General features: G+C 48.4%; 1 protein-coding gene across 2 annotated transcripts in view; it reads left to right on the top strand.

Annotated features, from left to right (window-relative positions):
* The first annotated feature begins 779 nt into the window (after window positions 1-779).
* IKZF1 (IKAROS family zinc finger 1) overlaps window positions 780-17125 on the top strand; it is an 87747-nt gene continuing 71401 nt past the window's right edge. For both annotated transcript variants that reach the window (XM_060156236.1, XM_060156234.1), the window contains exons 1-2: window positions 780-911; window positions 14016-14069. In XM_060156236.1, coding sequence (XP_060012219.1) covers window positions 14030-14069 — 40 coding nt within the window. In that variant the 5' untranslated portion in view covers window positions 780-911; window positions 14016-14029. The remainder of the gene's footprint in view (window positions 912-14015; window positions 14070-17125) is intronic.

Genomic DNA, 17125 nt, shown 5'->3' with positions numbered 1-17125 from the left:
GGGGGTGGCGGCGGCGCGCCCAGCGGGCCCGGCACAGGCGAGCGGGCTGCAGCCGGCGGCGGCGCCAGCAGGTACTGCCCGTGCCCGCTGCCGCCCCGAGAGCCTGGGCTCGGGGGGGGCCGGCGTCCAGCCCAGCGCGGCGGCAAAGTTTGCGCGCGCGGCCCCGGAGTTGCGGTCGGGACGGCGCAGCGCGAGCGGGCGACCGGCGGCAGAGGCGACGCTCCCCGCTCCGCGTCCCGCTGCGAGCCCCGCTCCGAGTCCCGCGCCGCGCCCGCTTCCGAGTCCCGCCCCACGACCCGTCCCCGTCCCTCTCCGAGCCCCGCTCCGCGTCCCGCCCCCCTCCCGGCTCCTGTCCCGCTCGGTGCCGGAGCGTGCGCGGGGTCCGAGGCGGCGGCGGGGCAGGGCGCGCCGGGACCGGCTTGGCGCGCAGCCCCAAAGTTTGTGCAGCGCGGGCTGCGGGCGCGCGCTCGGGCCGGTCGGCCTCAGGTGGCTGAGCGCTGGCCCGCGGGGGCGCGGAGCGGAGCCCAGGTGCGCGGCCCGTGGGCGGCGCTGTGCGCGCGGGACGGGCCGACCGGCCGGGAGCGCGAAAGCCTGGTGGCGGCCGGCGGGGGGTGGGGAGCGCAGAGGAGAAATGGGGAACAATGCGAGTGAGCAACTTCAGGAAGTCATTGTGAAAGAAAGCTGGGAAGAGCTGGGCGGCCGAGCGAGCCGGGCGCTCTGACAAGTGCCTGCGCGGCCCGCGCCCGGGGCGGCGTCTGCGGCGACGGTCCTGGGTCCCCGCGGAGCGCAGCCGAGCCCGGGCGGGACGCTTGGCCGCGGCGAGGGGGCCGAGCAGGCGAGCCCGGCTCCGAGGTTGCTCTTGGCGCCCGAGGATCGGTCTTGGACTCCCAGAGTGCGACGCACACATCCACGTGAGTGTTTCCAGGTAGAATTTCCGTAGGACACCTTGGATTAAAAAAAGAGAGAGAAAGAAAGAAAAGACGAGGCGGTTAGATGTGTAAGTCCTGGTTTCGCTCGGGTCCGCCTCTCCTCTCTGGGGACAGTGGGAGCGCTGACTTTTGTCAAAGCCTGGGCCACTTGGTGCTGTGACTGCAGGTGCAGGGCAGGCCGGCCGCGGGACACCTGTGAGCCGCCCCGCTGTCCCCGTGGGGAGGACACCGTGGTCCCTGTCGTGTTTAAATCGATCTACGCTTATATAGTGAGATCACGGAAGTCAGCCTTTATAAAGTCATTCATAACGCGCTTTCTTTTCTTATTTTTGACGTGAGAGCTTTTTGTTTATACTGTAAAATAAACAGATCGAGTCTGAACTTGCTTTCCGCAAAATCGGAATTATCCCGGTTTGAAAAGTTGGTAGTACTTTTGCCGAGTGCCGTTTTGGCTGTCAGGTTACGAAACCCCTCGGTCAAAAGGCGTCGGGTTACTTGCGACTGTATTTGAAACGTGTTTGAAAAATTCGTCAAGGATCCTTGGTGATTCCTAAGGAATCTCCTGAAGGTGTGATTGTTTTTTCTTCTAAGTTGGAGGCACGGAGTGTAGCATCTGGAGAAGCAAAAAGGGTTACGATTCGATTCGCAGGGTCTGATCCGGCACTTCCAAATGCAGCTTTCAAATGCAGTTCCCATTCTCTCTGGACTGCAGCCCCCGGAGTGAATGTCAAGGCCCTGTGCTTCCCTCAATTTCAACACTCAAAATTCCCCACCCTGCTCCCCACGGGGTATTTCAGCTCTGAGGTACCTTATTTTAAACTTGGAAAGACAAACTGGTATTGAAGAAATATCTCCTTCACCTTCTGTTAAAAGTTAAAAAAAAAAAAGGAAGCTGAAAATATTTAATATGCATAATATTTAAACTTTCATGGAAATTTCAGTGATTTTAAGGATTGGTTCACTTTGGTTGAGGGGAGAGTGGAACCTGCAGGAAACGGTCTGAGCCTCTTGAATTCACTGCTTTGTCTGAAGATGTTTATTTGTTGAGGTTATTTGGATTCATCTTTTATATGGGATTTTTAAAGTAATAATTCAAGTATTATGTATATTATATGTGTTGCAATTGTTTCAGTGACAAATTAGATTATTTGATATGTGGCTTAAAATTTAAGCAGTCACAGATATCTCTAACCGGAAGATTACTTGCTTACATTCCAGATTATACAGAACGTGTTAAAAAATAATTTGTGTGCACAGATATAAATAATGATGTCGCATTTAAAAATCCTATACAACTTGGGTTTGATATAGTGTATCCGATTTCAGAACTTCCCATGGTCATACATGTTTATACCTTTTTTACATGGGAAAAAAATATGTGTTTCCTGGCCTCAAAGTCCACCAGAGCTGAAGACCAAAATATGTCACTGAGTTAAATGGTCAGGTTTTCTTCCCGTCCTGTTTCTTGGTGATAGTTGAAGGCAGCAGTTTCAGAAACTCCTCCTTGCTTCTTTAATTCATCAATATTTTAATAAAAGTGCTACATCTTGGGAAACTACATATCCTCGGAAATTCAGGAGCATCGTAACAATAAAAGCCCATCATCACGGCCTCCTGGGATGAGCCCACAGGTCCGTGAATCAAAGTATGTTGCATTTGGGTCTTTTGAGAAGTATGTCTGAAGTCTCCTGAGAGAAGGTAACCAGTGGTTTCCTTGCAGCCATTTCCCTTGTTGAAAATTAAGATCACAGCCAATTTCCTGGCCAAGAGGCTGCAGCCAGTAGTGCTGAGACCACTGTGTCTTCCTCACTGGAGGCCTAGATTCTGAGGATCGTGGTTCTTTGGTTTGGGGATCTTTTCCCCTTGGCTTGAATTTGTGTGTCTCACGTTGGGTCATGTGTAGGAGCATATTGTCAATATAAACGTCAAACTCTTGAAGTTTGAGGGGACCTGGTGTATATATACAGTCTACTACATGCCATGCTGTGAAACACCTCCACCCCACCTGTCCACGTGTCGTGTGTATCCTTCACGGTTACATGTGTATTAATAAATACAGGAAATAAAGACATTATGTGACCATATGCACACAGACACACACAGGGAGTACACACAGCGTGGGGAGAGACGCACGGGGCAGAGTGGGAAAGGGTTATAACATCAAACACACCTGACCTGAGTACTAAAGCCGCTCCTTTTTGGGTTTTGGTTGGTTGGTTTGATTTTTACCTTTTACTAAAACAAGACAGCTTTTCCTGCTTGGAATGGTGAATTTAAGCATAAGTGACGTTAGTACTCTGGGTGTCTGCCTCACGTATTTGCAGTTAACCCAGAATTCATCAAGGGTAGCAGCGTTCAGAGGCGTTTTTGTTTCTTTTTCCCACCTCTAATATTTGTCATTATGAAATACTTTCACTACGAAATAACTCTTGGTTTTGTTGCCTTATTTGAATGGAGACTTATATCAGTGAATCCAGCTCACAGAGAGCAACCCTTTGGGGTTGACTGACAGCCCTTGCTATTTCTCTTTTTTTTAATTATTATTTTTAAAGTTTCATTGAGGCATAGTTGATTTACAATGTTGTGTTAATTTCCGCTATTTCTACACACATTTTTGGGTGCTGTGACTCCCACTTGTGGCCATAAGACCTTGCCCCTCCAGCCCTGATGGTTACCGTTAGTCCCTGTCTGGTGTCGGTCCGTTTGTACCTGCAGAGCCCTCAGGCATGTGTGTGGCATCATTCCATGTCACTGGAGAAAACACAAGATGTAAAAGCGACAAGTGACCCATCCTTTGAGGCTGACAAGGGGAGAACCGTTGATCCAGTTGACACCTTGAGACAGATCATTTTGGTTTTGCTCAGAACAGGCACATGTACACGTGTGATCCAGACCTTGGGCAGGTTGCATTTCAGAGCATAGGCATTACACACACACACACACACACACACACACACACACACACATTTAAAATCCAGATGAGGAGGGAGACAGGGGTTCATCAGGGACGTGGGCCTCCCAAAGCAGACTCAAGCCACACCAGCAAAACTGGTTTTATCATGGGGTCGACCAGATGCCCACCCTGGTTTCTCCACGGAGACCTGGCATGTTGTTGTTCTTTGCAGTGAAATAAATGACTCTGCACTGCAGGTTATCCTTTGGCATCTCCTGTGATATATGTTCACGTCCTTCCCTTTTCAGTGTCGTTGCTTTAATAGCTTGTGTTTGACATCACTTCGAAACGTTTGATGATAGTCTAACAAATATTTGTAAGACGTTAGGGAACATTAAAAGTGAAATGCTGCATCAGTACAAGTGAAACAGAGCAAACAAAAGAAGCTTTGCAGAGAGCCCCAGGGGGGAGAGGTGGGCAGGGCCCACCCTGCTTTGGTGTGTATTTGGTTGGGGGCCAGGAGTCACTCCTGAGAAGGGCCTGGTGGGGAGGCAGCCCAGGCCTCCTCTGCAGGAAATGGCCTCATCCCTTGAGTCCGTCTTTTTTTCCTTCTCCTGTTTTGCTGCAATGAACAGGTGGGTGGATGCCTTGGTTGCCTCCCATGATCCACCTGGGGATGAACTGTGAAAAATGGTGAAAACCCCGAGTTCCAGGCCTGGGGGCTGCCTGCCTTCCCCACCACAGGCCTGGCTCTGTCTCCCTTCTCCCAGGGCCGTTTGTTTCTGCCTTTGGGGTGCTCAGAATGCCTGTTGACTAAAAGAGGTCCCGCTCCCACCCGCCGCAAGCCCGCCAAGTCAGACGTCCTAATCTGTAAACCCGTTTTGGTCAGGACAGGAAGCACGGGCTCCCTTCCTGCCCGTGTTTTCCTGAGAGAAAACTACCTTCCCTCCTTTTTTGCATATTTGGCAAATGGGCCCACCTTCCTCTCCACCCCAGTGGAAGGCGAGGAGGGCAGTGACAAGGTGAAGGAGACAGCAGGGTCCCTTGCAGGTGGCTGAGTCCAGGGGCTTCTGCGCAGCTCAGGGTCCGAAGGCCCCAGGCCTCCAAGGTAGGACTGGGGGGCAGCCCCCCTGGGTCTCCAGGGGCCACAGGCTCCTGGGTGAGATCGCCCATTTCTTTGCTGCTTTTCCACAGATGGGATGTTCCCAGCGTGCACTCTCCTCCTTCCCAGGGCAGCCTACGACCCAGCCGCTGCCCGGCACCCCTCCCGTTGTCTGTCCTGGGTGATGGAGAGCCTCATTACCTTCCATGTGCTCTCTCTGCTTTCGGGGGTCCCCGCTTCACCTCCTGATGGCTTACGGCACAGGGCCACGGCTTAACGAATTGCTGAAGATGGGCCCCAATGAGTGGGAAAGCTCCTCCTTCAGCTTTTCTCATTCAAGTGTGCAATGATTCGTTTTTCTTCAGCAGTCAGCTCACTGCTAAAAGAAATCTGACTCTCTTCCTGCCATGTTCGCGCCAAAAGTGAGCTCTCATGGACGTGCAGTTGGTGCAGGGCTTCTGGGGTGTGTTGAGGGCAGGTGCAGTGTGCGAGGGTCCCAGCTTTGTTATTTCATCCCTTCCCTCCCTCCTTCCTCTCTGTCTCTGCCTCTGTGTCTCCATCTTCCTTCTGTCTCTCATGTGTGGCGTTTTTGCAGAGACGACTAAGAACTGCATAAAGAATTTGTAAATGACCTTACACATGCTGAGACAGACTTCTGGGCTCCATTGTGGAGTTCACATGCTAAAATTGACACTCGAAAGCTTTTTCGGGCAGTTTGAAACTGTCTAAAATTGAACAAGATGGTTTGGATTGGAGTCCTTTTCTAAAGCTAGGGGTTCCACGGCGAGTATTGATTCATCAGTTTTTGGTAGATTTTTGTTCTTACATCAAACTTTCCCTGGCACACTTGGAGCATATGAAACAGTACGTGAGACACCTCCTTAGACCAAATGGGGAAAATGTTTAATTTAGAATCTTTAGGAGAAATGAAAATGAGGGATTGATCTCTTATAAGCTGACTTTGGAGGCACTCTGAAATGAACTCCGGTGCTTTTAATGGAAACTAGAGAGAGCCGGCGACCCCCTGCTGTGAGCCCCACTTTGAGCCTGAAAAAGTGACCTTTACTTCCTCCTTTGTGCTGGGTTTTGTGTAGGGCAGTGATATTCAAAGGGATCCACAGTGGAAACATATTGATAAATTGTGTATCCTACTTCATTAAATTAAAAATCATACTGCTAATTATCTCAGGTGGTGAGAGATAATTGCAATTAATTACCATTTAAAAATGGTTTAGAAATTTCTAGTGCATTTCTACCTGCGTTTTCTCACTTCTCTCTGGAGTTGTGTTTGTTTAACCTGAATTTCAAGAATTTTCAGTTTAATTTAGAGCAGATAGCCTTTTGTAAAAGAAATGTAATTTGCTGGGAAAAAAAAAAGTAAAACATTGAAAATAAATAATTTAAACTTATTTAAGGGCTGCAGAAAAATCTGACTGTAGTGTTTAAAATGAGTTTTCCTATATTTTGCTCCCTGATGGATATGAGCATTTTCTGCCTGATTATACATAAAGATGTGATGATTTTGTAGGCCTGAAAACGAGGAAGTTGTAAGCCTCTGTGAGGTTCTACTGACGACACCCTCCCCCCGCCCCGGGTTTGCATGAGGACATTGTGGACTGAAGGTTGTGGATGACAGAACGGACACCAAGCAGTCCTTGTTGGGCCTGATACCCACTCGGAGGGCATATCCATATGGACCTTGTTACGTGTTCTGTTATGTTGGGCATTTTGTCCTTGGGATCCTACAAGGTTTGGGTTACAGGATAGCTCAGCTCTCTGTCACCGAATACAATGGAAATCTAGAGCTTTTCTTGATCATTTGGTCCAACTAAAGAACCCATTCAGAATATCAAGTGGTATTCTTCTCTGTGATTATTTTAGTTACTGTCAGTAGCAATCACTGTTACCAAATCATTGATACATTTGTACTTCCTTTACCCTTCTCAGATACAACTGAACTTGACTTCAGCTGACCCATTTGAAGCTGGGGTGACCAAAGTAAATTCCCAAAGTACTGAAGCTGCTAAGAGATTAAGCTGCGATTTAAGGAGCCTGATTTTTGAATTTACATTCTGTGTACTATGAACTTGGTTTTGAAAAGTGAATAGAGATGATTTTTTAAGAATTTTTATAAGAAGTTACTTCATTTTAATTCATTACAGCTGATAATTTAATTCATTACAGCTGATAATTTTGGGGTGTTGTAGACAGAACTGATCTCAGAATGCAAGTCCTTTAGGGAGAATTTCCCATTAACCTGGAAACCACATGGCCTTAACATGGAGAGTCAGCCATCAGGATGTCTGCACCCATTTCTCTCTGGAGCCAGCATCCTATGGTGCTCTGGAATACATTTTCTCTCTCTGTTTGCATCTAGATTTGTAGCTCTTGTTTCCCCACCAGCTAGGCGGGAGAGACTTTTCTAAATTAAAAAAAAAAAAAAGTTATATGGTAAACTGGATGGTATCCTCGGTGGGAAAATCAACAATAGCTTTTCAGTTGTTGTTGATAAATAGATATGTATGGATTGCAAACACTGGGTATTCCTGTGGGGATTAGCATAATTTTACTTCCTTGGGTCTAAATGACATAAATATAGCTTTAAAAAGAAGTCCAATGGCCTTTGTAGAAACCTCAGTATGACAGGTATGTTTTTCGGAGTGTTATGAGTAGACACGTGGATTTTGCTACCGTATACAGTTTTAATTTTGAATTTTTCATGTCCGCATAAAACTTCACTGCTAAGAAGGCAAGAGGAGATACTGTATTCATGACAGCATCTTGCCTTGCTGAGTAAAAAACTGAGTTCATATTGTAACTTTGTATTTATCTATTTTATAAAAAATGAAAAAAAATCTTTGAAAAATAATAGGAACACAAAAACTATTCCTGAGTTCCTCTGTCTCTTCACTTTGTAATGACAAGAGATCAACACTTATGAGAATATCCGTGTAAATCATTATTTTGGTCCAGTTCCTACATTTTTCTTTAAAGATGGAGATGTCACTTTTGTTGCACAGTTGCTGGCCAAGCATGAAGTCTTCTAAAATCGGGAAGAAGGTAGAAGAAAATGATCTAAACTTAGACTTTTTACTTAAGTGATGAAGTGTAAAAGGCCATTTATATTTGAGGAAGTGACTTAGGAAATGGCCTCTGATGACGGCCAGAATCAGGAAAAGTCCTCTAAAAGAGTATGTAAATTCTGAGTGTGTCTGCCTCTCCCAGGGTTGCTGAATAAACAGCAGTTACTGTTAGTAGTTTGAGAGCCAGTGTACAGGGGTGCACACGTGAGCGGGTCCAGACACACAATAGTTGTGCAGTGCTGGACCTTCCTGGGGCACCTGAAACCCAGCTCTGGACCTGTTTTGAAAGCACAAACTGTCTCCAGCTCCGTTTTCTGTATTATTTTCTGATTTCTAATATTTCGCATCTTTTTTCCTGCCTCACTTCGAGACAGGTGGCTCCATGATGGCTTTTACAAATAGTCTCACGGTTCTTTTCATTCTGTATTAAATCCCTCCTCACTAAGAATGTTTTCAGACTGCAGGGTTTTCAGCTGTTTTTTGAAGAGGCTTCCTGAGTTCCCCCTGACCCTTCCTCTTTTGCATATCAGTTCCTGCCCCTAGAAAAAAAAATGTGAGGACAGAATTGCACATGGGAGCTAATTTGCCCTCAAAAAGCAGGTTCACAGCAGAACAAACCGCTGGGGGAAGAGTTCTCTGTAGCTCAGTTTAAAAAAAGTGTGTGTGTGTGTGTGTGTGTATGTGTGTGTGAATGCCTCAGTTAAATATGGGGGAAGGGGGGTGTGAAAGCCAAATTGGATTCCCTGCCATCCTGTTTAAATCTTGTTTTTCATTGTTATTTGCACCGGCCCTAATCTCTGTGGAATAATCATGAAAATGTGTAGATTGGCAGCTAATTTTTGAAAACTGAAAAGACTCAGAAATGGAATAACTGGGCTCCGAAGTTGTTACGTTCTCCCGACCTGTTTTGTCAAGTTGTTAGGAAAACCTCTATGGTCTCCAGAACCAGACACAAAGACCCTGCATACTGCCTTTGCTTTCTCTTGGAAAGTTTCCTTTTTTAAGAGACAGTGTAATTCACAGTGATAGGGTAGATTTGCAAAAATAAAATCTACCAGTCTGAAGATCAAAAGACTTTCTCTCAGCAGGAATAATGGGTTTTATTAAAGAGGTCTGTGACCTGAAACATTTTAAATAGATTATAGGCTTGGCCCGTGTTCCCCCTTCAAAATAAACGTCATTGAGATTATAAGGAAATAACCCCAAACGTAACTCTAGTACAACCTCACTCATCAGGGAGGAAAATAACCAATAGCATCCATTTGACCAAATAACCAGAATTTAACTATATTGTAGAAGTTTTGTGATGAATTTGCCTTAATTGCAGGGTATTACAAAGAACATGCTTATTTTCTGTGAAGATACAGGTAACACCCATTCCTTATCCATTTATACATTTAACATTTGGGACCGCCGCCCAAGTGGTCCCGGGTTCATATCTCAGCTCTGTTGTCTGTTTAGATGTGTGGCCTTGGGCAGAATACTTCTTTCTTAGCCTCGGTTTTCTCATCTGCAAAATGGAAAGAATAATATGGATTATGTATAATAAGAAGAATAGAGTTTAATTGTAAGGATTAAAGATGTGCACTTAGCAAATGGGGATTGAATACTAGATCTACAGTGGACACTCTGCCGGGCGCTCAGATGAGACAAGAGGACAACGCGGGTGGTGTCCAGGCCTGTGGGGATTATAGCAGTGACATGCCAGGCGCGTGGTAGTTGCTTCAAGAAAGCGAACTAACCCCGGTATCGTTTCCTTTCCCTCTTTTTCTGGCATATATAGGGCACTCAAGAAAGGCTATGAAATATTTCTGGACAGAAGCTCACCCGTGTGGTTCGTCATAGCACATTTGTTGTGCTGTGTACTTAATTCTTTAATTGCCATTAATCAGGGTGGCTTGGAGAGTCATCAAATTGTGGTTCGTGACAAGCATCTGGCTTTTCATTTTGACTTCATTAATCCAGACTCACCGTTCTGGGTTATGGAAAAGCCCTGGCACCTCAGGGAGAGTGCTGTGAGGGGAGGCGGCTGAGGAGGGTCTGGGGACCCCTGCTCTCCCTGGCCCTTCCCACCTGAGTGGTCCTCGCAGGCTCCTGCCGAGCCATTCTTCGAGCTGCTTGCTCTCCGGTGGGTAGAAATGGGGCCAATCGTCCTGGAGACGTGCCCGGGCTCCTCTCTTGGAAGCCACGACTGCCCAGGGCTGTTGGGTGCTTGTCCCCGGGGAGGCGTCCAGGTTCCAACCCCCGTGGATATGGGAGGAGGAAAAGAAGGCGAGGTCAGGGAGGGGCTTCCGGAAGGTCTTGCTGTCCTGGCCACCGTGGAAGCAGGATGCTGTGGGCCTTCTTCCATCTTGTGCTTGGTCCTCACTGTTGCCCTGTTCTCTAGACTCCAGAGGCACGGTGGGGAGAGAGATGGGCAAGTCCCGAGCAGCAGCAGGGGAGTGACGGTCCTGACCGCAGGCTGTGCCTCCTGAAAGGACAGGCCCCGCTGGCTGCCCCTTATCTCTGCATCTGCTTCCCCGTGTGCGGGATTCAGGGCTGCTCACTCCGAAGAGACAATAAAAGCGTTCACGTCTGTAAGAGCCGCCCGGTGACGGTAATTTCCTGAGATTGTTGTGTTTTCTGCCATCAATATGTTGGCTCTGGCCTCAAATCACTGGGGCTCCCTGCGCAGAGCAGAATATGGCAATGTTCCCGTGAAATAAGTTCCCTCTGGCATCTCCCTTTACAGGCCTGCTGGCCTTCGTTTGGGTTTAGGTGAAGGTTTGTGAAAATAAGGTGTGAAGTCACTTTTGTGATAAACTCCCCTTCCTGACTGCAGGCTCTTTTGTGCTGACATCAGATCAAGCCTGAGTCCCATTTTCCATTTGACACTGGGCACGGCTTCCACGAGTCTAAAAAGAAACGCGGAGCCTGGGCCGTGCCTGTGTTCCCGGAGGTGGGGTTATTTCACCGTCCCCTTCGAGGCCCTTCCAGGCTGCCCTTTGGCAGCTCCTTGGTCTTGGAGGGGGTGGCGTTTCCTCTCCCTCAGACGGTTTTCCATTGTCGGATTATTCCTTGGTCTTTGCCTAAAAGCAAAGTCACTTTTACAAAAAACTCACTACTTTTTAGTCCCAAGAGATGCAAATTTCGACTTTGGGGAAGTTGGAGGGAGCTTGTCAAGCTACGCCCCGAACCACCGTGTGATGTCAGACAAGACAGGCCACGGAATCACAGGGCCAGCGTGGACTGTGCCCTAATAGCTTACGAATCTCAAAACGATGATGCCAACAAAACATTCGTCCAATCAAGGGGGGGCAGCCCGTAAGCACAGCCCCAGGACTGCAGTGGCTGCAGGCCCACACATTGTGGGTCCGTGTAGGGTTGGTAGAGAGTGCATTTGGAATTCTAAGTGAGTCTGAGGACCTAACAGTTCCACGTGGGGTTTGCAGACATTCAGTGAAAATGGAAACAGGCCTGTGACAGGGATCCTGCATCCTCTGATCACTGGGGTCGGCTGCCTACCGCGCCCACTGTCCAGAGCACCAATGGACACTGAGGCAGGGCTGGATCCGGGAGGGTGCCCTCGCCCTGCCCCCTCGGAACACACAGGCGCACGCGCCCGCCCAGCAGAGCCGGGCCTGGGCCTTAGCCACAGGCCCAGAGCATCCTTTTGCTGCTTTGTGACATGTTCTCACATCTCCCCACCAAGGGGAGCTGGGAGTGGGTAGATTTTGCCCTGACAGTGAACCCAGAGGGTCCGTAGGGTCCGGTGGGCTGGAAGGCACCTTCTCCGGCAGGGCTGGGGTGGGGGGCCATCAGCTGGGCCTTACGAAACATCTTCTCTTTTTACTCGGAAATTCCTTGAATATACAGTAGGGTATTGAGGAGATCAGTCCCTGCCACTGAGCAGTGCGAAGTCATTAAAACAAGAATGTCCATGCATATTTGTCAATTAAAAAGATACGTGTAGTAGTAAATGAAAAAATTGTTTTACAACAGTTTATTTGGAATATGTTTAGTGTCCTGTTCTTCTAAAAAGTTCTGTGTGTACACACACACACACATACACACACAGAAAAAATGTGAGTAGTCCTAAGGAGTGGAAATTATGGGCATTTACTTGCCTCTGTGTTAAAACAGTTGGAAAATATGTATCACTCACACAGCAGAAAAAAGTTCAAAGTCAACAAAATAAAAATTGGGAGTTAGAGTATCATTTGTTGCTGCAACATTTGAGTTCTATCTACTATACGTCGCCCCCTCAATACGGGGACACCTTAGAACTGGTTTGTGATATTTCACTGTAACATACCGTGTTTGTCTTCAGAAAGCTGAACCTTGTATTAATGCTGCTCAGTGAACACAGAGGTTTTTCTCATTTGAGTCTGCCTTGTTTCTTTAGAATTGTTTCAGCATGTTTCAGAAGAATCATAGGTTTTTTACCTTTTTTACTGTTAAAAGGATGTGAGACTTTGGACACATTGCTTTTTGTTGACCCTAGACAGGTTTCGTGTTTGCTTCTGGGGCTAGTTTGTCTGGCTTTGCTTTTGGTGGACCCTCAGTCTTGGGGCCGAAACATAAGTGGGCCATGGGGCCTTTTTCCCTTCTGGGGTCACGGGCTGTACCCCTAAGGCCCACACTTGCCTTGGAAATTCGAGTCACAGCTCAGACTAGTGCAATGGCTTTTTCAGGAATAGATGCAAACCTTCCCCATCCAGAGCCAGTGCTGGTCATCCGTGACTCTTGGTGACTAGCGCCGCCAGGACTGAAAGTGCAAATCTGTATTCCGAATGCACCATGACGGCTGTTACGTACACACACGCATGGCCTCTGTCTGCTCAGAGCTGTAGCCTCCCCTGAGAGGGTCAGGCCCCCTGAACCTTCCATCACTGTGCAGGCATCTGCTGAGAACAGGCCTGAAAGCGCAGACACACACATCTGAACAGGAGAGACAGAGGTGGTCCCCCAGAAGGAAGTGAGCTGATTTCGAGTCAAAACAGGCTCCGTTGGCTGGTTGGAGAAGGCGCTCTTCTGAAGGTTGTCCAGCAGAGCATAAACACGCAGACTTGGTGGAGGTCATCTGCTGGTGGGCCCCAGCTTTCCTATCCACGGAGCCTCCAGATGTCACCTACCAGGGCTACCTGAGACCTGTGAGGTGCAGGCCAGGACCCCGAGTGCAGAACGCAGCCATCCCTCCCTCCTGCTCGGCTGACGTGGCCTCTCCCCGGTGTTTGTGGTGGCCGCGAGCAGAACGGTCCCCATCGCCACCCAAGGGCAGCTCCTCCAGGCTGGCTTTCTCTCTTTCCACCCGCCTGAGGAGCCAGCCACGTGTCGGCAGAACAGGAAGGTCTGGGCGCTCTCCGGGTCCGGTCTGGCAGCCGTCGTGAGGTTTCCTTCTCCCCGCGTCAGAGCCTGACAGAGTCTCGGGCAGGGGCCCTGAAAGAGCGGGGGACAAAGCCAGCGGCGCGAGGCCCATCTGCCAGGCTGGAGGTGTATTTATTATTGATGGACGGAGCACGGCAGCTGCTCATATATGCAGCCCTGCCTGGGTAAATGAGACATTCTTCAGCAAATTGCTTCGTTTTCTGATTGCTGATTGTACGCGTGTCACCAAGCTGACTCAAGGTTCATCGATGCATGCTCAGTAAATTAGAAAGAACATAACTGCAGATCGGCCCAGAGAATGAATTCCGTGCCTACAATGACCCAGGGCCATTTAATTTTCTGCTTAATTTTGTTGCAGTCAGTTTGCATTTTGGGTTATTATGCAGTAGGAAATTAACAATAAATAACAAATTTGGTCCTCCTGTCCTTGTAATGATATTTTTATAAATCTTTGTAATGCTGTTTTTAAAAGGATCAAGGTCTGTGCCGGTCTGATCCTCCAGCGAGTGTGTAAGGAGGAAAGTGCATTATTCTTGGTAGATAGCCCCGTTGTTAAAGAGCTCGGCCCTTATCTCTCCTTCTCTCTCTCGTATCTTAGGAGTAATTTGCTGTCAACTAAAATCCCTTCCTCTCTTTCTCAGATCACCCGAGGACCATGGATGCTGATGAGGGTCAAGACATGTCCCAGGTTTCAGGTGAGAGCTGGTGAGATGCCCGTATGGGGAGTCCAGGAAGCCTGCTCCAGTGGGCTCCCAAAGCCAAGGTGCTCGGTGGGGGGCGGGGGAGGTAGAGGGCTGTCCTGCCAAAGGAAAGGCCGAGATGGAACTGGTATCCATGTTTCACTTCAGCTCTTAGAGATTATCCCAATGTGGCAAGCTGGACAGAAAAATCTCCCTCCCAGATAAAACTGGTTTTCCTGTTACATCTGCGAGCAACTTGGAAAGGATTCAATCTATGTTGATACTCTGGGGGAGCAGAAAGGACGGGTGATCTTCCCTAGAGTCCAAACACAGCCCAGTGAAGGTGCTTGAAAGAGAGAGAGAAAGATGGAGGGAGGAGGCGGACGAGAGACAAGGAGAAAGTAGATTGGAAAACAGAGTTTGGGGCACAATTCAGGATATTTGCTAAACGTGGCAATAACACTGCCCCAGTCACCATAGGTTTATTTCAAGCCCTATTGGACATAGCTTCTCCCATCCTGGGAGACCCAGGGCCTGGGGAAGTCCTGGGAGATGAGGCCCAAGGTTGGATCACGCTGTCCTGCTGGGCGATGCCCGTGCGCTGGACCACCAGCCGGTCTAGCCAAGCCTGCCCAGCTCCTTATTCATGGGCCCAGGAAGCCCACTGTCTGACTAGCCCTGAACCTGGATGTGTCCGCAGCAGTCGGGTTTTCAGTATTTTATATTCTCCAGTCTCAGGCCCATGGTCAATCCCAGGTAAGCCTCTCCGCTAGAATGGCCCATGTGGTCCTCTGGGCATGGCCAACCTGCCCACACTGGTTTCCAAGTTGTGACTGAATTCTGCGTCTGGGCCTCGGTCCATCCTGGTGATGGAGATCAGGGCTGAGCATGCGGCTGCCACTCTGCCTGCCCGCTGCTCCCAGGAGATGGGCAGGAGGGGAGATTCAAGTTCCCTCGACCTGGAGACAGCCTCCTGCAGCCCACAGTCCCCGCTGCTCTGTCCCTGCCACTCCTGTCATTTAGAAAGTCTGGATTGAGCTCTCCAGGCTGTGAAGTACCAGCAGACTCCTGGCTTTTCAGCTGTGGCAGGTAGGCAGTTGATGGACAGTTGGAGGACGTGAACATTGGTCAACACATTTGGCCTTATCTGTAGAAACGAAAGTTGTGTTGGAGGAATCAGCCCAGGAGACATGCTCGCACACAGGCACAGGGCATTTCTGCCGATGCTCGCTGCAGCGTTGGTGCTGATACTGGAAAACTTTGGTCCCTCCATGCCCTTGTTCGTTCAGCTCTGAACAGTGAGGGCCATCGGAACATAGTCATGTGGAAAGACATCCAACATGTATGTGAAGGTGAGGAAAGTGTGTTTCAGGATGATATGCAGAGTATGATCCCATCCTTTGAAATGAAAACATATCACACACAGACACACACACACACACACACACACACACACACACACTTTCCACATGCCTTTATATACGTTTAGGAAAATTCTGGAGTGATACTTATTAAACATGCGCTTCCTCTTGGAAGACTGGGGTTGGAAGGAGGGGATGGGTTAGAGAAGAAGGGGACGGAGACTTTGGTTTCTCATCTTCTACCTTTCAGCATTATTTGGATTTATTTCCCTTAAACACATACTTTGTTTCTTAAATGTAAGTAGAACAGCAACAACAATAAAACTATTGAAAAAAACAAAAATTTTTGCTCTCTGGAGCCTCTCCTTCGGCTTGGCCAGGATCTGATAGCTGCTGGTAGATGCAGTCTGAGCTGAAGGAGAGGTGAGCCCCATTCCCTGGAATTGCAGACCATGGCTAGAGGTGATGAGAGGGCCAGAAACACGGGATGTTAAACATCCCAAAGGCGCAAAGAGACCCCTTCGTGGTTTCTGATCCTCTGTGTTCCTTTGTCACCTTCCTCTTGGGTGGCTTCCAGATTGGCGTCTTACATGATGCATTGAGGAGGAGAGCCCTTGGGTCCATGCAGACTCTGCTGTCCCAAAGGCAAAGCCGAAAGTCCGAGCCTGGGCTGGCATCTCTAGAAAGTTTTGTAGGAGAATGGCCAGTCAATATTCTGATCCCCTCAGTTGGTAACAAACATAACAAAACCCTCATTTTCTTCTCCTATTTTTCTTGCCCTTAACATTATGCTAAACACTCAATTTGTTTGGAAGTGGCTAAAGAGAATGTTGGCAGGGGGTGGAGTCAAGAGTGAGGTTGGCCTGAAAAAGCCAACTCTTCTTTGGTTTAAAAAAGATTCAAGATTTGGTCTGAAATTTTCTTTTGTATACTCCTAGCAAAGGAAATGCTACTTGTAGTACTTTACACAAATAGTCCTTTGGATTGTGTTACGCTTGGAGCATTCTAAACAGAGATTAGAGCATTTAAAGAGTTGTGCCCTTTTTAAAAATATTTTTTAAATTTTATTTATTTATTTTTTGTCTGCGTTGGGTCTTCATTGCTGCACGCGGGCTCTCTCTAGTTGTGGCGACGGGGGCTACTCTTCGTTGCGGTGCGCGGGCTTCTCACTGCGGTGGCTTCTCTTGTTGCAGAGCACGGGCTCTAGGCGCGCGGGCTTCAGTGGTTGTGGCTCGCGGGCTCTAGCTTGTGGGCTCAGTAGTTGTGGCACGTGGGCTCAGTAGTTGTGGTTCACGGGCTCAGTAGTTGTGGCTTGCGGGCTCTAGAGCGCAGGCTCAGTAGTTGTGGTGCACGGGCTCAGTTGCTCCGCGGCATGTGGGATCTTCCAGGACCAGGACTCGAACCCGTGTCCCCTTCGTTGGCAGGCGGATTCTTAAGCACTGTTCCACCGGGGAAGCCCAAATTGTGCCATTTTTACTAGAGATTTGAAGCATACTTTTTCTACTTCTTGCTGCTTCTCCAATACAATCCTTGTAGTGATCACTTTTCCTTTTTGATTTCTAAAATGGAGGAAGGTGGCAGTAAGTTGTAGAATAAGGATGTACATTTAGCCAAACAGAAGTTAAATTTTTGATTTATATGAGGAATATGTTCTGAATCATCCCCTTTCCCCACAAAATTATTCCTTGTTATATGCTGCTCCCAAAAAAG

The sequence above is a fragment of the Lagenorhynchus albirostris genome, chromosome 8 (genome assembly GCF_949774975.1).
Source record: "Lagenorhynchus albirostris chromosome 8, mLagAlb1.1, whole genome shotgun sequence".
NCBI classification, from domain to species: Eukaryota; Metazoa; Chordata; class Mammalia; order Artiodactyla; family Delphinidae; genus Lagenorhynchus; species Lagenorhynchus albirostris.
Note: the sequence above shows the minus strand (reverse complement) of the source record. Positions and strands in the feature narration are given on the sequence as shown.